The 23,015-nt window shown below is 43.7% G+C and overlaps 1 protein-coding gene across 2 annotated transcripts in view; it reads right to left on the bottom strand.

Moving 5' to 3' along the window:
* Positions 1-23,015, bottom strand: part of dgkd (diacylglycerol kinase delta) — a 57,821-nt gene that overhangs the window by 4,935 nt on the left and 29,871 nt on the right. For both annotated transcript variants that reach the window (XM_079514510.1, XM_079514511.1), the window contains exons 11-26: positions 21,677-21,816; positions 20,226-20,310; positions 18,908-19,002; positions 18,514-18,613; positions 17,163-17,538; positions 16,088-16,258; positions 14,079-14,207; positions 9,415-9,511; positions 9,200-9,310; positions 8,704-8,800; positions 8,186-8,293; positions 4,106-4,219; positions 3,234-3,368; positions 1,629-1,783; positions 1,286-1,397; positions 682-774 (exon numbers count right to left, since the gene is read on the bottom strand). In XM_079514510.1, the coding sequence (XP_079370636.1) occupies positions 682-774; positions 1,286-1,397; positions 1,629-1,783; positions 3,234-3,368; positions 4,106-4,219; positions 8,186-8,293; positions 8,704-8,800; positions 9,200-9,310; positions 9,415-9,511; positions 14,079-14,207; positions 16,088-16,258; positions 17,163-17,538; positions 18,514-18,613; positions 18,908-19,002; positions 20,226-20,310; positions 21,677-21,816 (2,118 nt within the window). The remainder of the gene's footprint in view (positions 1-681; positions 775-1,285; positions 1,398-1,628; positions 1,784-3,233; positions 3,369-4,105; positions 4,220-8,185; positions 8,294-8,703; positions 8,801-9,199; positions 9,311-9,414; positions 9,512-14,078; positions 14,208-16,087; positions 16,259-17,162; positions 17,539-18,513; positions 18,614-18,907; positions 19,003-20,225; positions 20,311-21,676; positions 21,817-23,015) is intronic.

The raw sequence follows: 23,015 nt of genomic DNA, 5'->3' as shown, positions 1-23,015 counted from the left end.
AGTACTACATTTGAAGTTTTTACTTGGAGAGACACGTTCTCAGAGTGGCGTCTCCATTTTTGGGATTGTGCAATTGAACATTATTGTCAAACATTTTCCAAAAAGTAAAAAAAAAAGAAAAGGCAGATCTACAAGCTCACATCTCGCTCCACAATGTGGTGTGTTGTGAGCTTGCACATTTAATTTGACATGATTTTAAAGAGGTTAAATCAATGTCATGAGAATCTGTGGTATAGAACACGAATATCAAGGTTAAATTTTTGAGTGGTGCAACCACTCCAAGGAACAGCAATGTCTGTCCCTCCCTATGTCCCTATGTCCATCCCTATGTCCGTCCCTATGTCTAGGGTACCAGTAGGGGCAAAAGTGGCACTGTTGTGCTAGAAACAGAGAGAGAGATAGTGTTGCACTGGCCGGCACCCTGGGCGCGTTCCTGTTGATCTGGAAGTTCCGGGGACCCCCCCGGGGACCCCACACAGAGTTGCACCACTCAGTTCACATGGGTGTGATTTTTTTAATTGTCTTTATATTATTAAAATAAGGCAGGAATATGTCAAAATGTCACTGTAGAACAGAGTCCAATCAACATCCAAGGAGCAACCATTTTATATAATGTGCAATAATATGAGAGGAATGTAAACTTAAGTCATCCGTAAAAACAAGCGAAGACAAACGACGTACCATAGACATTTTCCCTGACAGCAGCAGTCCTGTTTCACTGTGGAGAGCTTTGACATTACTGACCATCTGGACCACCACACTGCAGCTGAGCACCTGGAGACACAGACAGCAGGGAGGGTTAGAGAGGCAGGGGGTGAAATCCCCTAAGGAGGGCACTTTTGGACAAAAATAGCAGATCTACAAGCTCACAACACGTCGCACTGCGACGCGTTGAGAGCTTGTAGATCAGCTATTTTTGAGGCGTAACCCAGCACTCTTTAGCTAGAGGAGATACGGGTTTTACGACATGGATTTCTAAACATTGGTCGAAAAAAAAACCAGTCGCAATGACTAACCAATCAGGAAGCAAAGGAAGGAAGGCAAATCGGCCAATTGCTGAGTGTCTGAATACCAAAAAAATAAAATAAATAAAAGGTCATTAAAATGTTGACACTGTATTATTGCTTATAGCAGCTTTAACTCAAACATATGGACAATATAACACATTTCGAGTTCGACTAATGACAAATTGCCAATTATAGTTTTTGACGACTAGAAATCATTTTGTTGCTATTAAAGACATTTGTTTGTATGTTCCATGCAGCTGTGATGAGACGCTTCGTACCCCAGAGTTCTTGGAGCTAGCATAAACCACGTCCATAGCTTTAGAGCTAGCGTTGACAGCGTGGGCCAACTCCTGTTCCAGAGCGGGATGAGACTGGGCCACCTCACGGATACTAACACACACACACACACACACACACAGTCACACACACACAATATAAAGTTGTTTTAATACAATGTCATCTCACACATCATAACCACAGGCTTCATATTTTCTTCCTAACTAATGGTCGATCATGACATTTAAAGCCAACTGTTAGGGCTGGGAAATTATAATGGAAAAAATATAAAAATCAATAACACCGCGCGCACACGCACACACACACACACACACACACTTTTACCTGTGTATAAGTGCTCCAGCAGCCTGTCCGAACAGAGCAATCTGATTGGCTTCTTCCTCTGACACAATCTCAGGCTGGGATTGGAGGGATGCTTGTGGGCGGGGGAACTCACATCTCTGTTTGTCTTCCCAGGACTTAAGAGTGCTCTCAAACGCCTGTAAACACCCACATGAAGCAGAGTAACTCAAACGCCACGCATTGGTATAATACAATATATCACAACCTCAATATGCCACAGAGCCATGGCATTGGTATAATACAATATATCACAACCTCAATAGCTGGGAAGGTATATTATGTAAAAAAATAAAAAATAAAACATAAAAATCCTGCACTTGTTGACTACTTTTAGATGTTTTGGCATGATGGTTAGGTATGGGCATAAGGTTTTAAAAAAAACATCGCAAACGAGTTGGGCTTGCCCCCTAGTGGTCCGTCCGTTTGCAATGAATGCATTATTAGATAGGTCAGTATAGTATAGGTCAGGATTCTGTTGTATGTTTGGTATGCTAAATAACATACAAAGATGTGTACTAGTACTGGTACTGGAAAGGCATCATTTACAAGATGGCGTCCACGATGGCTGCCGGGAGCTATGCAAACAGGCCACTAGAGGGCAAGCTCAACTCATTTGCGATCAAAAACTAGTTACCACTATGTTCTCCCCGTGTCGCCTAGAGCAGGGGTTCTCAACGTTTTTGGCCGGGGACCCCCGGAAATACTTTGGCAATGTCTCGGGACCCCCGCCCCGCCCCCTCCAGACCCCCAATATAAATTGACTGCTACAATAACCTTAATAATAGAGACAATACACCATAAATAAATACTGAAACCAGATATAATCATTAGGGAAGGTGTATGCATGTACTATGTGTACTATATGTAAACTCTTCATTTCCATTTTTCCAGCCATTCAGTTGCAAAAAAGAACATTTTTAAATAATTTGGGGACCCCCCCAAAATAATTCGGCGACCCCCCGAGGGGTTGAGAACCCCTGCCCTAGGGTAGGTACCCTCACAAAAAAAACATGCAGTAATCCTGATCTCTAAACTGCCTCCCCATGGCCAGCCGGGGCGCCTGATGGAGGGGAAAGGAACTGTTCAGAATAAAATGTTCCTTCCATGCGCTACGTCTGGCCGGGGAAATCCCCCCCCCCCCCCCCCTGTCAGGTGAAAAGAAGCAGCTTGGACTCCTCATGCATAGAAGGAAGCATGAGGTCAGTCCACCTCAGGAGCGCCCAGGATTTCATTACATAATTTGACACTGGGTGAAAAAATGGGTTGCAAAATGGTGGGATTAAAATTATTAGTTAGAAAAACAACAAAAAACTAGATTTTCTACATTTTCTGACTGGCTTTTCTCAAAATGGGACCTTTAATTAAATAACATGTTTTGTAAATCAGTTCTGATGTCATGCATTATTATATCCTACCCTTTTAACTCCTATAAATCAAGGCTTTCCTCCTAATACCTGACAAACTAAGACAAAATCTAAATAAAAAGAAAACTATAACTAGTCAATTCCTAAAACTAGTTATGCACTCATGATAAAACTAACTAAAACTCAAATTAAAACGAACAACAGTGGTCTGGCGGGTACTGACTCGGTCTCTGGTGAGGGTCTGAGTGCGGTTCTTGTGGACGATCTTAATGAATCCTGGAGGTTGAAGCCATGCCTCCCCGTCCACCTGCACAGGAACGCCTTCATCGCCCAGGATAGTGATCTTGACCGTACGACACTGCACACAGGAACAGACAGGTAGAGAGGACCGTTTAGTAGAGAGACACTTCTAGACACTACACACAGGAACAGACAGGTAGAAAGGACCGTTTAGTAGAGAGACACACAGGAAGAGACAGGTAGAGAGGACCGTTTAGTAGAGACACTACACACAGGAACAGACAGGTAGAGAGACAGTTTAGTAGAGACACTACACACAGGAACAGACAGGTAGAGAGGACCGTTTAGTAGAGACACTACACACAGAACAGACAGGTAGAGAGGACCGTTTAGTAGAGACACTACACACAGGAACAGACAGGTAGAGGACCGTTTAGTAGAGACACTACACACAGGAACAGACAGGTAGAGGACCGTTTAGTAGAGAGACACTACACACAGGAACAGACAGGTAGAGAGACACTACACACAGGAACAGACAGGTAGAGAGGACCGTTTAGTAGAGAGACACTTCTGGTCATTTTTTTTTGGGAAATAAATATTTGTACATTTAAAAACTGTGTACATTGGTGACTATAACTATAATCTACCTGATCTTGAGGCCTACAAAAAAGAAATGAAAAAAAAACTTAGTCAACTAGTACCAACAAGGTCGACTAGTTGATTTACTAGTTGACTAGTGTAATAGTCGACTAGTTGCTTAATGCCCTACCAGATACATACCTATAGTATACTGTACATACCTAGACAGACAGACAGACACAGACAGACAGACAGACAGACAGACAGACAGACCTGCGCGATGCGATGATGTTGTAGGTTGATAACTCTCGACACGGCCATCTGCATGCTGCCAAACACAGCAACCACCTCCAACACTTTATCATCAAACGATGGAGCAGTGAACATCTGGACAGATGGAGAGAGAGAGAGAGAGAGAGAGAGAGAGAGAGAGAGAGAGAGAGAGACAGAGAGAGACAGAGAGAGACAGAGAGAGACAGAGAGAGAGAGAGAGAGACAGAGACAGACAGAGAGAGAGAGAGAGAGAGACAGAGAGAGACAGAGAGAGACAGAGAGAGACAGAGACAGACAGAGAGAGAGAGACAGAGACAGAGAGAGAGAGAGAGACAGAGAGAGAGACAGAGACAGACGTAGAGAGAGAGAGAGAGAGAGAGAGAGAGAGAGAGTGAGAGAGAGAGACAGAGAGACAGAGAGAGACAGACAGAACAGGGGTTGATATTAACCACTTGAACCCCAGCATTCTTATTCTGGGGAGGGTGGGGGGGGGGGGGGGGGGGGGGCAATCGATCTGACACATGCTCCGTCGGGCCATCACACGGCTAGCACTTTCAATATTATATAGCACGTCACGTGACACTGATCATACCCTGTATCGCTTTTTCAACCTCATGCCATCAGGACAAAGCTTGCCATTCAGTTTTAGTAGTGTGTTGTCCCCTCAGCTATCCCGGCATTAAACAAACCTCATGTTTTTGGGTGTTTGAACAGACCGCCTGCCTCAAAATGCATGCATCAATAATAGGCTATGATCCATCTTCTAAACAGGTAAGGACTAGTATTATTAATCTTATCAACTGCAGCTCAAAGTATGCAAAAGCTACCTACCTAGTACCTACTAGGGCATTCACTAAAAAAAAATCGATTTATCGATTTCATTAACACAAGTCGATTCAGATTAGGAGAAGTCGAAAGTTGAAAAAAAAAAAAGTTTTCCCCATATCATATTGTTTGCTCTATGTGTGCGTGTGTACAGAATTCAAACTGTAGCATTGATTATTGTCACGGACATGAGTCATTATTTCCCTTTGCATATGCACCGGAGCGCACTCGCCTATTAGTTTGCATTGCATTCAGAACGCGCCCTTAATTAAAAAACAACTGCAGCTGTGGCTCTCAGCGCGCGGTGTCCCACTATTGACTGGCTGAATTTGAATTTTTGAACTGTGCTGTGTCAGAGAAGTAACAGATAGAAGCGCGGAAACTTTATCCCCAAACGATATCCCCCTCACCTCCGTGCTGGAAATAAAACGTCTGGCTTTCCGAGGCTACATCCGTGGTGACGCATGAATTTCTGGTTTAGCTTTACGCGCGGGGCACATCATATGAACCTCTCCGTCTCCGGTCAGTGCGGGTTGTTGTTTATTTGCATGGCTCAGAAAATAAGTAACAAACTAACATGAGAACGTTATCGAGTTGGAGGAGGAGGAGAAGGTTCACGTGGAAGGTAATGCAGATTGTATTCTGATGATGTGCCAAACTGCTGCTGGCTGCTGTGATGATAATATATAGACTGCCAGTGTTAATGTTATATTTTGTATTGTGTTCCCGGGCCGCTGTGCTGCGCGCTGCTGCTGGCGCTGTGTGCCAATGATGCCCCCTCTCCTGTTGTGTTCTCTATTCTGGTCTGTGTACCAGTGTGCGACGCACACACCGTTTAGTATTTACTATTATAGTTTTATGTTTTGATAATCAGCGCTTTGCCATATAGATGATACATACACTGTGCCATATTGGAGAGGCCACTGTGTGTGTGCACAGTGCTTTGTTTGACATGCTCCGTATTTGAGCGCGCTGTTAACTGCAGTGGCCAATGAGGTCGCTCCAATGAATGGCAGCGGCTATTCTATGTTCACGTACGGCTACCATCCCCCCCTTTACGCACGCACGCACACCACCCCACCCCCATTTCCCCGTAGACTAGAGGGACGAGAGAGAGAGCGAGTGGGGAGATAGTATAAAGAGGAAGATTGAGAGACATTTGAGGTGCTTTTGAACCAAGTCTATTATACGTTATTGGTTTAGAGCAACTCATGACGTGAATCCATTGCCAGCCAAGTCTGTGCATGAGTCTCAGATGTAGTCACCACACCTGCCATGAGTCTCAGATGTAGTCTCTACACCTGCCATGAGTCTCAGATGTAGTCACTACACCTGCCATGTCTCAGATGTAGTCTCTACACCTGCCATGAGTCTCAGATGTAGTCTCTACACCTGCCATGAGTCTCAGATGTAGTCACCACACCTGCCATGAGTCTCAGATGTAGTCACCACACCTGCCATGAGTCTCAGATATAGTCTCTACACCTGCCATGAGTCTCAGATGTAGTCTCTACACCTGCCATGAGTCTCAGATGTAGTCTCTACACCTGCCATGAGTCTCAGATGTAGTCACCACACCTGCCATGAGTCTCAGATGTAGTCACCACACCTGCCATGAGTCTCAGATGTAGTCACCACACCTGCCATGAGTCTCAGATGTAGTCTCTACACCTGCCATGAGTCTCAGATGTAGTCTCTACACCTGCCATGTCGGTTGACCAACACAGGTGTTTACATGCTTCTGATTGGCATACATGGAACTAATGTTCTACAATGTAGAACATTAGTTCCATGTATGCCAATCATAGAGAGAGAAATAAACAGACACATACAAGGTGACCCGTAAAGATTTAGTTCTCTTGTTTTTTTGTAGCTTATGTCAGCTGTCCCCACATCATTTGATATGAGGGTTTTGTTGGTGCATTATGCACAATAAGAGAGTCAGTGTTGTTTTTGTCGACTAAAACTAAGAAAAATGCTCGTCGACTACCTTTTTTCACTGACAAAAACTAAATGGAAACTAAATAAAAACTAAGCTACGATGACTAAAACCAAGACTAAATATACTGACAATTTTGTCGACAAACAAAAACTAGACTAAAATGTTAGAAAGGGACTAGAGGACAAGAGATCCAGTAAAAGTCATTTTACACTTGGTCTGCATGCTGCAAATAGCTGATCTACAAGCTCACAGCACGTCGCACTGCGACGCGCTGTGAGCTTGTAGATCGGCTATTTTCAGCAAGTCTAAAAACACTCATTACAATGGCATCAAGGCCCGCCAAAATACATTTTAGTCGACTAAATCAACTGTAGATTTAGTCGACTAAAATAGTATGATATTTAGTCGACTAAAACTAGAATAACACTAAAACATTCCAGGTGACTAAAATGTGACTAAAACTAAATGAAAACTATTCAAGAGACTATGACTAAAACTAACTAAAAACTAAAATGGAAATTTGCTGCCAAAAACAACACTGGCAGAGAATATACTTCTCTTCTCCTTTGACCCAGAGAGGTACAGTACATACTAGGGCATTCACTTCTAGTCATTTTTACTAGTTGACTAGTTGCCTAGTTTACTAATCGACTAGTTGTTTAACTACCTATTATTATTATTTTTTTTATAAATATTTTTTTTCTTATCAACTAGTACCAACAAGGTCGACTAGTGGATTTACTAGTCGACTAGTAAACTAGTCGACACTAGACTAGTAAACTAGTCGACTAGTTGCTTAATGCCCTAGTACATACTGTAGTTATTGATGGGAGATTAATGGGCAAACACATCGGTATCGGCAGATATTGGCCTTGAACCAATTAATCGGTAAAATAATATCGGATTTAGCAGATATTTAATTTTATTATAATTCTGTTGAAAAGTAAATTAAAAAAAGCCTGAAAATAGCCTTTTGCGATGATGAAGGCTGCACATTATACCAGTGTTTTCTGGGGAAGCTTTCGAAAGAGTCAATAGTTGGAACATAAAAATAAAAATAATACTACATTCAAGCTGTTGATGTTGGGATGTGAGCAAACATTTCAATAACGGTGCATCCCTAGTTTTGGAACAGAGGCATTGCTTTTTTCAAATTCAGCCTTTTTTTTTTTATATATATTTTTAAATACAGAATGAGATCATATCGACATCGGTTATATCGGTTATCGGCCATAATTGCAATTAATTATATCGGATATCGATATCGGCCAAATTGTCTCATCGGCACATCCCTAGTGTAGACAGTAACTTACATCATCCTCCTTCGTTCCTCCCCAGAAGTTGGTCCCTCCTGCATAGCTGGGAATGTTCAACACAGCAATGCCCTGTAGACTGGGCAACGGAATGGGACGACCATCACACTGCATGCACACACGCACACACACACACAGTTATTGTACATGTTAAAGGGGAGTTTCGCACAAGCTGTTTTCTTTAACTTGTAGATCTGCTATTTTTGAAAAATCGTGAAAATGTGCCTCATGTCTTTGAATATATATTATTACAGAGTGAACATTTTAACTTGAATCTTTGCTTCTGGGGAGGTCCCTGGAACAACATATTTTCAGATGGGGGGGAGGAGGCATATTACATATAATTTCTGGGGTCCTTGACATGAAATATTGAGCACTGATACTGACCACTGATACTGACCATATTGACCACTGATACAGAAACATAAGGTTTTTTCAGAAAACTGTCAGGATTTTGAAGACATTTTTTTAATTTCGACGTCAGGCCTAAATGTGTTAAACACCCGTTGTCTCCTTACCTCGAGTAGAACCCTCTGTTCCAGGTTCTTGTAGGTTCTGTGTAGCAGCTCCCTGGTACCCAGAACACCATACCACATCATGTTCTTAGTGCGACTCCTGAACGCACACACACACACACACACACACACACACACACACACACACACACACACACAAGTGCCATATGATCGAACCCTGTACACTCAAGACACTTGCTCCATATATGGCCAATACAGAATTCATTCCATACACTGTATGTTGATCTGGCACTCCAGAATATCTCGTACTTGGCACCCAAAGAGAAAGGGACATTACACCCATAAGGCTGATTCATACACTGCATTTATCCAAGACATGATTGATTGACTACTTTATTAGTCAGAAATGTGAACAGCACAAGGTACAGTAAGACATTAAAGCTAAAGCATAACACAAAAAAAACCTCCTGGGAACTTGGTTACATTGTGGTCCTATGTAATAATCCCTAAAAATATAAATATACAACATTATCATTACCTGCATTTCTCTGGGTGTTCATCTCTCTTGTTGTTGAAATCCAGAGAGATTTTTGCATCCAGACCAATGCCAAAGTAGTTATTCATCACGCACTTTTCTGTATAGCAGTCTCTGCAATGGAACAGAGTAAATTACAGTAGAATACATGAACAGCACAACAGAAATAGAATGTGCAAATGATGTAAAGGCCTGTGATAAAAGCGTGATGGACTTACATGTTGTCAGGGTCATAGTTGAAAGGGTCTGCGTTGACCAACAGTCGGCTGATGAAGGAACTACTGGACAGAGAACCTGATATACCTGCCCTGAGACCTGCGCACATGTACAAACAATCTGGTGTTAAGCACTGGAGTCAGCTGGTGTAATTCAGTTAAATCGGCTGGTTTTATTCTGTGAAATCCGATTATTTTAATCAGTGAAATCAGCTTGTTTTAATCAGTGAAATAAGCTTGTTTTCATCAGTGAAATCAGCTGGTTTTAATCAGTGAAATCAGCTGGTTTTAATCAGTGAAATCAGCTCGTTTTAATCAGTGAAATCAGCTCGTTTAAATCAGTGAAATCAGCTCGTTTAAATCAGTGAAATCAGCTCGTTTAAATCAGTGAAATCGTCTGGTTTTAATCAGTGAAATCAGCTCGTTTAAATCAGTGAAATCAGCTCGTTTAAATCAGTGAAATCGGCTGGTTTTAATCAGTGAAATCCGCTCGTTTAAATCAGTGAAATCAGCTAGTTTAAATCAGTGAAATCGGCTGGTTTTAATCAGTGAAATCAGCTGGTTTAAATCAGTGAAATCAGCTGGTTTAAAGCAGTGAAATCAGCTCGTTTAAATCAGTGAAATCAGCTCGTTTAAATCAGTGAAATCAGCTCGTTTAAAATCAGTGAAATCAGCTCGTTTAAATCAGTGAAATCGGCTAGTTTTAATCAGTGAAATCGGCTCGTTTAAATCAGTGAAATCAGCTCGTTTAAATCAGTGAAATCGGCTGGTTTTAATCAGTGAAATCAGCTGGTTTTAATCACTGAAATCAAATGGTGTAATCAATGTAATTCAGCTGATCTTAATCGATTAAATGAGCTGCGTGATATCAGTGAAACGAGCTGGTGATAATCAGTGAAATCAGCTGGTGATAATCAGTGAAATCAGCTGGTGATAATCAGTGAAACTACAGCTGGTGTTAATCAGTGAAACTACAGCTGGAGTACTGTTGAATTAGAATGAAACTCTGAACACTGTCATAATCCAATAGAGCAAGTCTGAACACTGGTCTAAATAAAACAAAAATACAAAAGGAGAATAAAATTAGTTCTTAATGGGATAGAGAAGGAGAAGGAGGTCTTACTGGGATAGAGAAGGAGGTCTTACTGGGATAGAGAAGGAGGTCTTACTGGGATAGAGAAGGAGGTCTTACTGGGATAGAGAAGGAGAAGGAGGTCTTACTGGGATAGAGAAGGAGATGGAGGTCTTACTGGGATAGAGAAGGAGAAGGAGGTCTTACTGGGATATAGAAGGAGAATGAGGTCTTACTGGGATAGAGAAGGAGAAGGAGGTCTTACTGGGATAGAGAAGGAGGTCTTACTGGGATAGAGAAGGAGGTCTTACTGGGATAGAGAAGGAGAAGGAGGTCTTACTGGGATAGAGAAGGAGGTCTTACTGGGATAGAGAAGGAGGTCTTACTGGGATAGAGAAGGAGAAGGAGGTCTTACTGGGATAGAGGAGGTCTTACTGGGATAGAGAAGGAGGTCTTACTGGGATAGAGAAGGAGAAGGAGGTCTTACTGGGATAGAGAAGGATAAGGAGGTCTTCCTGGGATAGAGAAGGAGGTCTTCCTGGGATAGAGAAGGAGGTCTTACTGGGATAGAGAAGGAGGTCTTACTGGGATAGAGAAGGAGGTCTTACTGGGATAGAGAAGGAGGTCTTACTGGGATAGAGAAGGAGATGGAGGTCTTACTGGGATAGAGAAGGAGGTCTTACTGGGATAGAGAAGGAGAAGGAGGTCTTACTGGGATAGAGAAGGAGAAGGAGGTCTTACTGGGATAGAGAAGGAGAAGGAGGTCTTACTGGGATAGAGAAGGAGGTCTTACTGGGATAGAGAAGGAGGTCTTACTGGGATAGAGAAGGAGGTCTTACTGGGATAGAGAAGGAGGTCTTATTGGGATAGAGAAGGAGAAGGAGGTCTTACTGGGATAGAGAAGGAGAAGGAGGTCTTACTGGGATAGAGAAGGAGGTCTTACTGGGATAGAGAAGGAGGTCTTACTGGGATAGAGAAGGAGAAGGAGGTCTTACTGGGATAGAGAAGGAGGTCTTACTGGGATAGAGAAGGAGGTCTTACTGGGATAGAGAAGGAGGTCTTACTGGGATAGAGAAGGAGAAGGAGGTCTTACTGGGATAGAGAAGGAGGTCTTACTGGGATAGAGAAGGAGGTCTTACTGGGATAGAGAAGGAGGTCTTACTGGGATAGAGAAGGAGAAGGAGGTCTTACTGGGATAGAGAAGGAGAAGGAGGTCTTACTGGGATAGAGAAGTACAAACAATCTGGTGTTAATCACTGGAGTCAGCTGGTGTAATTCAGTTAAATCGGCTGGTTTTATTCTGTGAAATCCGCTTGTTTTATTCTGTGAAATCCGCTTGTTTTAATCAGTGAAATCCGCTTGTTTTAATCAGTGAAATCAGCTTGTTTTAAATCAGTGAAATCAGCTGGTTTTAATAAGTGAAATCGGCTGGTTTTAATCAGTGGAATCAGCTGGTTTTAATCACTGAAATCAAATGGTGTAATCAATGTAATTCAGCTGATCTTAATCGATGAAATGAGCTGCGTGATATCAGTGAAACGAGCTGGTGATAATCAGTGAAATCAGCTGGTGATAATCAGTGAAATCAGCTGGTGATAATCAGTGAAACTACAGCTGGTGTTAATCAGTGAAACTACAGCTGGAGTACTGTTGAATTAGAATGAAACTCTGAACAATGGCCGCGGTTACATGCAGGCTGATCATTCCGAATAAATACTTCCGAATAAAATGCATCCGAAGTAATGTTTTTTGCTGCGTGTTTACATGGGAAATGGTCATTCTGAATGAGCGTTTACAAGGAGATGTGATATAAGACATGATACATGTTAATTCACGTGAAGAGAGAGAGAGAGAGAGAGAGAGAGAGAGAGAGAGAGAGAGAGAGACTGTTGAACACACACACACACACACACGCCTAGCCCCATATGTGCCCTCTCCCTACAACACACGCCAAGCGTTGTAAGCGCTGATCTACAGGCTGACAACGTGTCCCATCTGTACATCGCATAAAGCATATAATGCATAGCTTATCTGCACGATACACCATCGCCGCATCATTATGGCATAAAGTAGGCTACCAATTGGGTGTTTAATACTAGATTGATTGCAGGCAGCTGGTCATCAATACAATTAAACTGCAAAGCCGTTATGTTTCATGACGTTTTGGTTGCAACTTGGAATAGGCAAGTTATAAAAGTTTAAAGGGATAGGATGGACATAGGATAGCGCGATAATAGCGTATTCTTGGGACTGTGTGTGTGCGTGTGTGTGTGAGAGAGAGATTACTGAACAGCGGACTGACGGGATTTCGTCCTCTCTCTCCTCCGTCTTTCTGTGAGTCCCCCGATGCACTTAGCCTACAGTAGCATGAAGCATCCAGATACATATAGGCTGGCTATATAACCTATAGGCCTTTCAAACATGTTTGAAAATTATCAGAGTGATACCCAACTCGGGACGGTTGGATCTTTGAACACTCACAGATCAGGGGGATCATCACCACTGCTGCTGCTGCTCCACGTTTTTTTTGTGTGGATTTCGGATCTGCAAAATGCACGAAATAACGCGCTCTATGTGCAAACTCCTCGGCGCGCCTTGGATATGAGCGCCTTGGAGTTGGAGCGCCTTGGAAATGAGCATGCTCAGAAAGACCAGAATGAATTTACATCCGAAGCAGTGTATACATGAGTCCAATTTTCTTTCAATCGCATTGAACATCGGAATAATCCGGCCAGTGACATCGGAATGGTTTTTAAATCGCATCGAGCATTTTCATTCGGATTTAAGTTTTTGTAGGTGTTTACATGACAACGTTTAATAGGATTTAACTTCTATTCGGAATTAAGAGGGGTTGAAAGACCTCATGTAAACGTACCCACTGTCAGAATCCAATAGAGCAAGTCTGAACACTGGTCTAAATAAAACAAAAATACAAAAGGAGAATAAAATTATTTCTTAATGGGATAGAGAAGGAGAAGGAGGTCTTACTGGGATAGAGAAGGAGGTCTTACTGGGATAGAGAAGGAGGTCTTACTGGGATAGAGAAGGAGAAGGAGGTCTTACTGGGATAGAGAAGGAGGTCTTACTGGGATAGAGAAGGAGGTCTTACTGGGATAGAGAAGGAGGTCTTACTGGGATAGAGAAGGAGGTCTTACTGGGATAGAGAAGGAGGTCTTACTGGGATAGAGAAGGAGAAGGAGGTCTTACTGGGATAGAGAAGGAGGTCTTACTGGGATAGAGAAGGAGGTCTTACTGGGATAGAGAAGGAGAAGGAGGTCTTACTGGGATAGAGAAGGAGGTCTTACTGGGACAGAGAAGGAGAAGGAGGTCTTAATGGGATAGAGAAGGAGAAGGAGGTCTTACTGGGATAGAGAAGGAGAAGGAGGTCTTACTGGGATAGAGAAGGAGAAGGAGGTCTTACTGGGATAGAGAAGGGGAAGGAGGTCTTACTGGGATAGAGAAGGAGAAGGAGGTCTTAATGGGATAGAGAAGGAGAAGGAGGTCTTACTGGGATAGAGAAGGAGAAGGAGGTCTTACTGGGATAGAGAAGGGGAAGGAGGTCTTACTGGGATAGAGAAGGGGAAGGAGGTCTTACTGGGATAGAGGATCTTGGTGTTGAGCATCGGCATATTTTCCCTACTTCCTGTCTGGGCAGGAAGGGATGCAGAGCTGCCCAGGGACAGGCTTCCCTTGCTGATGAGCTTCTCACAGGGTGACTTATTGACTACAGACAGACAGACAGACAGACAGACAGACAGACAGACAGACAACAGATTTTAGGTTGGTTTCCTTTGTGGAGACAGTATCTAGGCAGATAATTCTAGCAAACTCCAACTCTTTTACCGCCGAGATCGCCTGCTGGTCCAAACACCCTCCTCGCCTTTTGACGCCTATTTTAATATCAATTTATTTACAGTTCACAACTTGTGTTCTCCACGTGCTCATAACACTGCGGTTCGGTTGCGATGGAATAAACAAGAATTAATCACATAGTGATATAATGGTCAGGTGAAAGAATCGATGTCTCCGTTGTGTTCTGTTCTCCCCTCCATATTAGAATGATTATTGTAGTAACGTGTATGTTTGTGTGTCACAACCTTGCGCTTCGCGGCCGTTTGCGTGCGCTGTCTGCGCTGTCTCCGTTGTGTTCTCCCACCCCCCAAATAGGTTTTCAATGTAATGAGTCCCGGGATGCAGGGTCTTGCAAGTCTTTTAGATGAGTCCCAGGGACATTTTATGAGTCCCACTTCAACAACGTTAGGAGTCATATTTTGCCATTTTTACAAATTGCAGCATTTAACTTGAAGCACTCGGCCCTACTGGTGTGAGACTTAATGGGCATTTAACTCCCATTTCATTTTATATGGTTATAATGTGGTTGTATTCATGTAGAAAACAGAAGAAGAAATGATTATTATAACTAAAGCTAGCAAAATAAACTAGAATAAAAAACAAGCACCCGGAAGAACGGTCTACTTCCGAGCGCTCAATGTTAAAGCCCCAGCTGCACGGGGTTTCCTTCGTCATAACTCCACGGGTCCGCCTGCAGTCCCCTCTCTGACCAGCAGGGCCGAGTAGTGCTTCGACGTTGGGAGAGCCTCACTGGGGGCCTTGAGAGGCACCGGCGCCCGTCCGCTTGTCATTGTCAATAGCAATATCTGAACGCGTGAATCTGTTTTACGCTTTGGGGACACAGTATAACGCTATGGGGACACAGTATAACTCTATGGGGACACAGTATAACTCTATGGGGACACAGTATAACTCTATGGGGACACAACAGCGACACAAACAGTAGGACCCGGAAGTATATCCGGAGGGGGGCGCTTACGTCACGGCTAAAATACTGCATATAAAATGACTGGCTGGTGGTCCTGGAGTACACAATTCAGACACCAGATGGGGGGTGTTGGCGGTAAATGAGTTGAAGAGTCCAAGGCAGAATACTGATTCATGCCAATTTTTAATTACGCATACTGAAATATTTTGAATGTTGATATTGGCATTTGGCCCTGTAAATTGCTGTTGTCCTATATCTTGCGTCATTGTTCAATGCTGGCACTTTCACCAGAACCACCAACCAGTGTTGTTTTCGTCAACTAAAACCAAGACGAAAAATGTTCGTCGACTACCTTTTTCCACTGACGAAAACTACATGGAAACTAAATTAAAACGAAGCTATGATGACTAAAACTAAGACTAGATATGTTGACAATTTCATCAACAGATAAAAACTAGAGTAAAATGTTAGGAAGGGACTAGTGGACAAGAGATCCAGTATACGTCATTTTACATTCGGTTGCATGCTGAAGATGGTCTGATCTACAAGCTCACAACGCGTCGCAGCGCGGATATTTTCAGCAAGTATAAAATCAGCCATTACGACGGCATCAAGGCCCGCCAAAACACATTTTAGTCGACTAAATCACCTGTAGATTTTGTCGACTAAAATCTTATGACATTTAGTCGACTAAAACTAGACTAACACTAATACATACATACATACATGTGACTAAAACTAAATGTAAACTATTCAAGTGACTAAAAAAACACCCATGGGCAGAGTGTGAGAGTGAGTGCCTCGCTGGTTTCGGTTTGACTGACCTCTGCGTGCCGTGGCGTGGCCCCGTGTGGAGCCACTGTAGGACGAGCGAACAGACACTTTGTCCACTTCCTCCTCCTCGTCCTCGTCCTCCACCACCTCGTCCTGCTGCAGCGGACCTCCCACGGCCAACGAGAACACATCCTGGGTCTGAGCATTCTGCTCGTCCACCGCTGAGAGAGAGAGAGACAGGGAACAATCAGACAGTAGTAGACTGTATACACTTTGAGAAGCAATGCTGGTTCTCAAAGTGGCAGAGCCTTCAGAAGGCTCCATCGGGGTCCCCTAGCACAGGGGTTCTCAACGTTTTTGGCCGGGGACCCCCAGAAATACTTTGGCAATGTCTCGGGACCCCCGCCCGCCCCCTCCCGACCCCCAATATAAATTGACTGCTACAATAACCTTAATAATAGAGACAATACACCATAAATAAATACTGAAACCAGATATAATCATTAGGGAAGGTGTATGCATGTACTATGTGTACTATATGTAAACTCTTCATTTCCACTTTCCAGACATTCAGTTGCAAAAACAAACAAAAAAAACCCTTTTTATTTATTTTTTTGAAAATAATTTGGGGACCCCCCAAAATAATTTGGCGACCCCCCGAGGGGTCGCGACCCACGGGTTGAGAACCCCTGCCCTAGCACAGTGGTTCCCAAACTTGTTCGTGTCAAGGACCCCCAAATCAACATTTATTAGGCCACGGACCCCCCATTTGAAAACATATGCAGTGACCCCGATAAGGGAGGATTTGTACAGCTCTAGCAGTGATTCCGAAACATATTAATTTCAAGGACCCACCAGTTTCACACGCATTATGCGACGGACCCCCGATTTAATAGCATTTCTATCTCTGGGACCCCCAATTTATATTTTAAAACCGCTGTAAATTTAACTCCGAGTTACAGATCCATAAGGGTCCATTTGGTTCCTAACTATCTCTAATTGAGCTAGGTACCCCCTGGAACTCCCTCAAGTACCCCTATGGGTCCCCAGACCCCACTTTGGGAACCAATGCCCTAGCAAATTGTGTTAACTTAACATAAAAAAAATCATGTCTGTCCGACTCACCTTTCTCTGTGTGCTCAATAATTTGCCTGATGGCCTTCTTCAGGCTGTTTGCTCTCAACATCAGCTGTTCTCTGGGTTTAAACATGGCCGCCGCCGCCGCTGCCGCCGCAGAAGAAGAAGAAGTAGTGCAGGGAGGTGCGCGAGGGGGCGGCGTGGGGCAGTGCGGAGGAGGACAAGACAGAAGAGGGACACTACTCTCCACCTCTGGCTCCTCCACAATGGTGGGGGGAGGAGGTGCAGGGGCCATGGGCAGCGGTGGGGGCGGAGGAGGAGGAGGAGGAGGTGGTGGTGCAGGGAGGAGGACAGCGGAGGAGGCCTGCGCCTCCTCGCTCAGTGTCTTCAGGAGGGAGTCCAGTTTCTCCTTCAGGACGACACACTGCAGAGAGGAGGAGACGCAGAGACATGTATACCTCCTCGCGTTTATACGCCTGAACAGATACAGAGGCATGTCGCGTTGACGTGAATGATTTACTAATCTCACATATTAGCCATTATGTATTTTATTATTATTGTTGTGCCATTTTTCTTCCTGTTTTTTGGCAAGCATCTCCTTCTACTGATTAGAGGTGTTACTGTATAGAGCGTCGCAGTCCTCCCCCCCCCCCCTCGAGAGACCCGGAGCCGTTCATTTTCCTCAGACTTTAAAAAAATTATATATTTAAAGACGTTTACGCCGTGGACAAAGCCAACTGGAGTTGTGACAAATCATGGCAATACACACAATGTTTTGGGCCGAATAAATAATTAGATCACTTTGTGATTATTTGCTTGGTCCAAAATATTGTGTTTGTTGTCATGATTTGTCACAACTCGAGTTGGCTTTGTACGACGCTTAAAAAGGTCTTTAAATAAATACTTTTTGAAATGTCGATGGGGAAAATGCATTGGGAATCATTTCCTGGGCCTGGCGTCGTCATGAAAGGGGGCGGGACTGCGACGCTCTATAGATAGACCAACATGTATTTATGTGTAATATGGTTGGTTGTATTTATTTATTATTGATTTATTTAGTTTCTCCTCAGCCGACCTCATAACACGCTACAGTACCTTTTCACAGCACCATGATATTGGGGTGCATGGTGAGCCTCTCTACAGCTAAGCCACTGCATCCCCTGACCCAATGGTACAACAGTTAACAAGCCAAGAGACTATCATCACTGTTAACATCCTGAAAAAATATGCAAATAACATTTATTGTTTTGATGTTTTGAACATTTTCATAATCTTGCCACCACCACCACCACCACCTGTGTACTTCGGTTTTAACTGTGCTTTAATATTGTGTTTATTTTAACTGCGTTTTAATGTGTTAACTGTGTTTTTATCGTGTTGTATGGAGATGTTTCGTTACCTTTTTGGCCATGAGGTCACATTCATCCGAGCTCTCCGTGTTCTTCTCGTACGCCTTCCCAACGCGTGCTACAAAATCCTTCACTGTCTCACACAGCACCCTGAGAACACACACACACACACACACACACACACACACACACACACACACACACACACACACACACACACACACACACACACACACACACACACACACACACACACACACACACACACACACACACACACACACACACACACACACACACACACACACACACACACACACACACACACACACACACACACACACACACACACACACACACACACACACACAACAGTATAGAATAGTCAACAATCGATCAATTCATTACAGTGAGACAGGAATTGAGACAGAGAGAAATACGCACTTGGCAGAGGAGATCACCACAGAGTGCTGATCTGAGGTCAGGATTTTGGACAGATGAGCTGCTACTGAATCCTCATAGGTCAGAATGTGTTGAACCTGGAGCAAAACAATCAGACCGGGAATAATGTACTGGGGCACTATTATGTTATGTCATGTTGTCAATTTGAACTGGAACATGTACTGAATAAGGTCGCGAATACAAGCGGCCCGAAATTAGTTTTCTTCGACGGGTGGCTGACATCTCCCTTAGAGATAGGGTGAGAAGTTCAGTAACACGAGAGAGACTCAGAGTAGAACCACTGCTCCTTCGCCTGGAAAGGAGCCAGCTTAGGCGGTTCGGGCGCCTCTCGGGCGTCTCCCTATAGGGAGGTCCTCGACACACGTCCCACTGGGAGGAGACCCCGGGGCAGACCAAGGCGCAGTTGGAGGAAACACATCGATGTACTGGTGGTGACTGTGTAGCCTACTATTATGTACTGGAGACGCGTATGTTGTCAATATGAACAGGAGCATACTGTAGAACAGTGGTTCCCAAAGTGGGGTCCGGGGACCCCTGGGGTCATTTATATGGGGTAATTTATATGGGGTCATTTAGTTTGGTTCCAAACTAAATGATAGTTTGGAACCAAATGGATCCTTATGGGTCTGTAACTCAGAGAGTGTACAAATGGAACCAAATGGACCCGTTAGGGTCCATTTAACTCTCAGAGTTAAATTGCGGTCCCAGAGATAGAAATGCCATTAAATGGGGGTAGGTAGACTAATATGCATATCAAACTAGGGGTCCTTGAAATTAAAATGGTTGAGAATCACTGCTAGAGACGTACAAATCTTCTCTTATGGGGGTCCGTAGTGTATATTTTCTAATAGGGGTCCACAGGCTAATGAGTGTCAATTCGGGGGTCCTTGGCATGAAAAAGTTTGGGAACCACTGCTGTACATGCCTAAAATAAATGCTCTATTCAAAATAGCTCCCTTTGTTCATCTCCCTTTGTTCGGGCGGCTGTGGCTCAAGAGGTAGAGCAGGTCGTCCAATGATCCATGGGTCGGCGGTTCGAATGTCGAAGTGTCCTTGGGCAGACACTGAACCCCAAATTGCTCCCGATGTGCTGGTTGGTACCTTGCATGGCTTCCGCCGCAATCGGTGTATGAATGTGTGTGTGAATGTGTGAATGTAATGCACAATCTCTGTAAAGCGTGGGTATATAAATGCACCATTTACCATTTATCTATCTACACTACAGATTCACAAACAAACTAATCACACGGTAGCTATGGGAATGGGGGGGGGGGAAGTGATGTCACTTCCTGCTGTATACCTCTGAGTCGTCGCTGCAGTCCTCGGTAGCCGTAGAGGATGAGTGTTGCCGTGGAAACTTGGTCTCGTAGACCATAACACTCCACCTACAGCAGAAAGAAAGGAAACAGGAAACAAGTTATTGAAGACATGTCAGCGAGTAACTCGTCTGTCTATAGCATCTCATCTCGTCTAAAAAGGTGACCACAATGTAGTACGAACCAACCGGTGACGGTAATGGACGCTTGTGCTAAAGCTTGTCCCAAATATCTCATGTTGTGTGAATTGCGAACAATCTAAAACCACTAAATAAATAAACAAACAAACGAATAAATAAATAAATAAACAAACAAAGAAATATATAAAGAAATAACCCACTTTCGGACATTTCGGACAAACACAAACTCACAAACTCTAGTAGTGTGAATGAGTGCCACGCCTATATAATCTATAGTATAATTTATGTCTAAATACCGATTACTAATAGTAAGTTAGTTACTATAGTAATTAACTATACATTGATTAACTATTCCAACAAAGTGGTGTGGACGACCCCTTAAAGGGGAATTTCTTACTAACCCTTTTTTTACAAAAGTAAGTGGATAATATGTATATTGACCCAAAATAAATAAATAAATACAAATAAAGATATAGGGCGCTGGTCCTTTAAGAAAAGCGTAGGAGGGGTCTAACGTCAGCACACATAGACCCTAGGCGTAGACCAGGAAGAGTGCAGCAACAACACTTCATGGACTAACCTGTCACATCATCTAGATCAGATGTAAACAAAAAACTAAAACCAATTGCGCGATTGAATAGGAGTTCTAGCGTTTGACCCACATGGACGGTAAATCCGCTAATTCCTTATGAAACGCTCGGCATGTTTTTTTTGTTTTTTTTTTCAATTACGAATGGATACGCGTCTTCATATACGGTAAGAAAACAGCTTGTGCGAATCTCCCCTTTAACACCTCACCCGTCTCATATGAACTCTCATACTGTCTAGTCATTCACCTGTCTAACATCTTGGTGCTGGCTCTCGCCAAGCTCTCACCCAGGCACGTGCAGAGAGTGTTAGAGAGGCAGGGGCTGAAATCCATTAAGAGGGCACTTTTGGACAACAAATAGCAGATCTACAAGCTCACAACGCGTCACGCTGCAACGCGTTGAGAGCTTGTAGATCAGCTATTTTCGGGGCGCAACCCAGCAGTCTTTAGCTAGTGGAGATGCGATGTGTAACGACATGGATTACCAAACAAATTTGTTCAACACAAAATGCTGCGTTCCAAATTCAGGAAACTTTGGAGGAAAACAAAGCAATTCTCCTGAATGCGGCCTTTCCGGCATGGCATGGAAAGGAGTGGCATTTGCATTTCTTTAACCACAGTAAAATCTGCATTCGTTTGGTCTGGAAAGGGCAGTTGTTTAACAGACGGGTAAAAGATGTCCATGTGTGCACGTCCCTGCTCTCACCTGTCTAACATCTTGGTGCTGGCTCTCTCGAGTTTCTCCAGTATCTGAGGTAGCTGTGTGTCGTCATCGCAGGCCGAACCCCATCCCAGAACCCTGGCCAGGTCATTCCCCGTTCCCAGTGGCAACACACCCAGCTGGCACTGGAGAACACCAATAAACACTGTTAGTCCCCGTTCCCAGTGGCAACACACCCAGCTGGCACTGGAGAACACCAATAAACATCATTAGAAGACCAACCATTATGCTGAATGTTTCACTTTTAATAAACGCTTAATAAAAAATAAACTGTGTGAAACACACACTTGCAAAGTATAATACTAAATAAAAATAAATAAAAAATAAACGGAAGCTTATTCCTAGCAATTTGAACTTGCTAAGAAAGATTCGAAAGAAGTTGATGAACATGATGTCGACATGTTTATAGGTCAGTACTCTGACCTCTAAACATGCTGCTTAACGATACCGCGCACATTTTGAAAAAAACAAATCAGAAATGCTATAATAGACAATGAGATGTGATTAATTAATACAAAAATCACACCTGTGTAAAGTGAGGGGCGCTAATATATTAAAGTCTAACTCATGTTGATTAGGTGATGTAATGGTGATGTAAAGGAAAACGGTGCCAACACAAACATTAAATAACCACGGGCGTTCGGGGTGTTAAAAAAAAATCACACTCATGTGAAGTGAGGGGCACTCTTCATACATCAGCCAATCAAATCATCACATTCCGTGGTACAAACACAGAAAGCTGTGCATAGGAGGAGGGGCTAAAAATGTGTTCCTTGCGACTGAGGATCTGGTGACTCGGCCTATGGCAGGGTAAGACTGAGGATCTGGTGACTCGGCCTATGGCAGGGTAAGACTGAGGATCTGGTGACTCGGCCTATGGCAGGGTAAGACTGAGGATCTGGTGACTCGGCCTATGGCAGGGTAAGACTGAGGATCTGGTAACTCGGCCTATGGCAGGGTAAGACTGAGGATCTGGTGACTCGGCCTATGGCAGGGTAAGACTGAGGATCTGGTGACTCGGCCTATGGCAGGGTAAGACTGAGGATCTGGTAACTCGGCCTATGGCAGGGTAAGACTGAGGATCTGGTGACTCGGCCTATGGCAGGGTAAGACTGAGGATCTGGTAACTCGGCCTATGGCAGGGTAAGACTGAGGATCTGGTGACTCGGCCTATGGCAGGGTAAGACTGAGGATCTGGTGACTCGGCCTATGGCAGGGTAAGACTGAGGATCTGGTGACTCGGCCGATGGCAGGGTAAGACTGAGGATCTGGTGACTCGGCCTATGGCAGGGTAAGACTGAGGATCTGGTGACTCGGCCTATGG

Source organism: Electrona antarctica, assembly GCF_951216825.1.
Source record: "Electrona antarctica genome assembly, chromosome: 11".
In the NCBI taxonomy this organism is placed as follows: Eukaryota; Metazoa; Chordata; class Actinopteri; order Myctophiformes; family Myctophidae; genus Electrona; species Electrona antarctica.
This window is presented reverse-complemented; position numbering and strand designations above follow the sequence as displayed.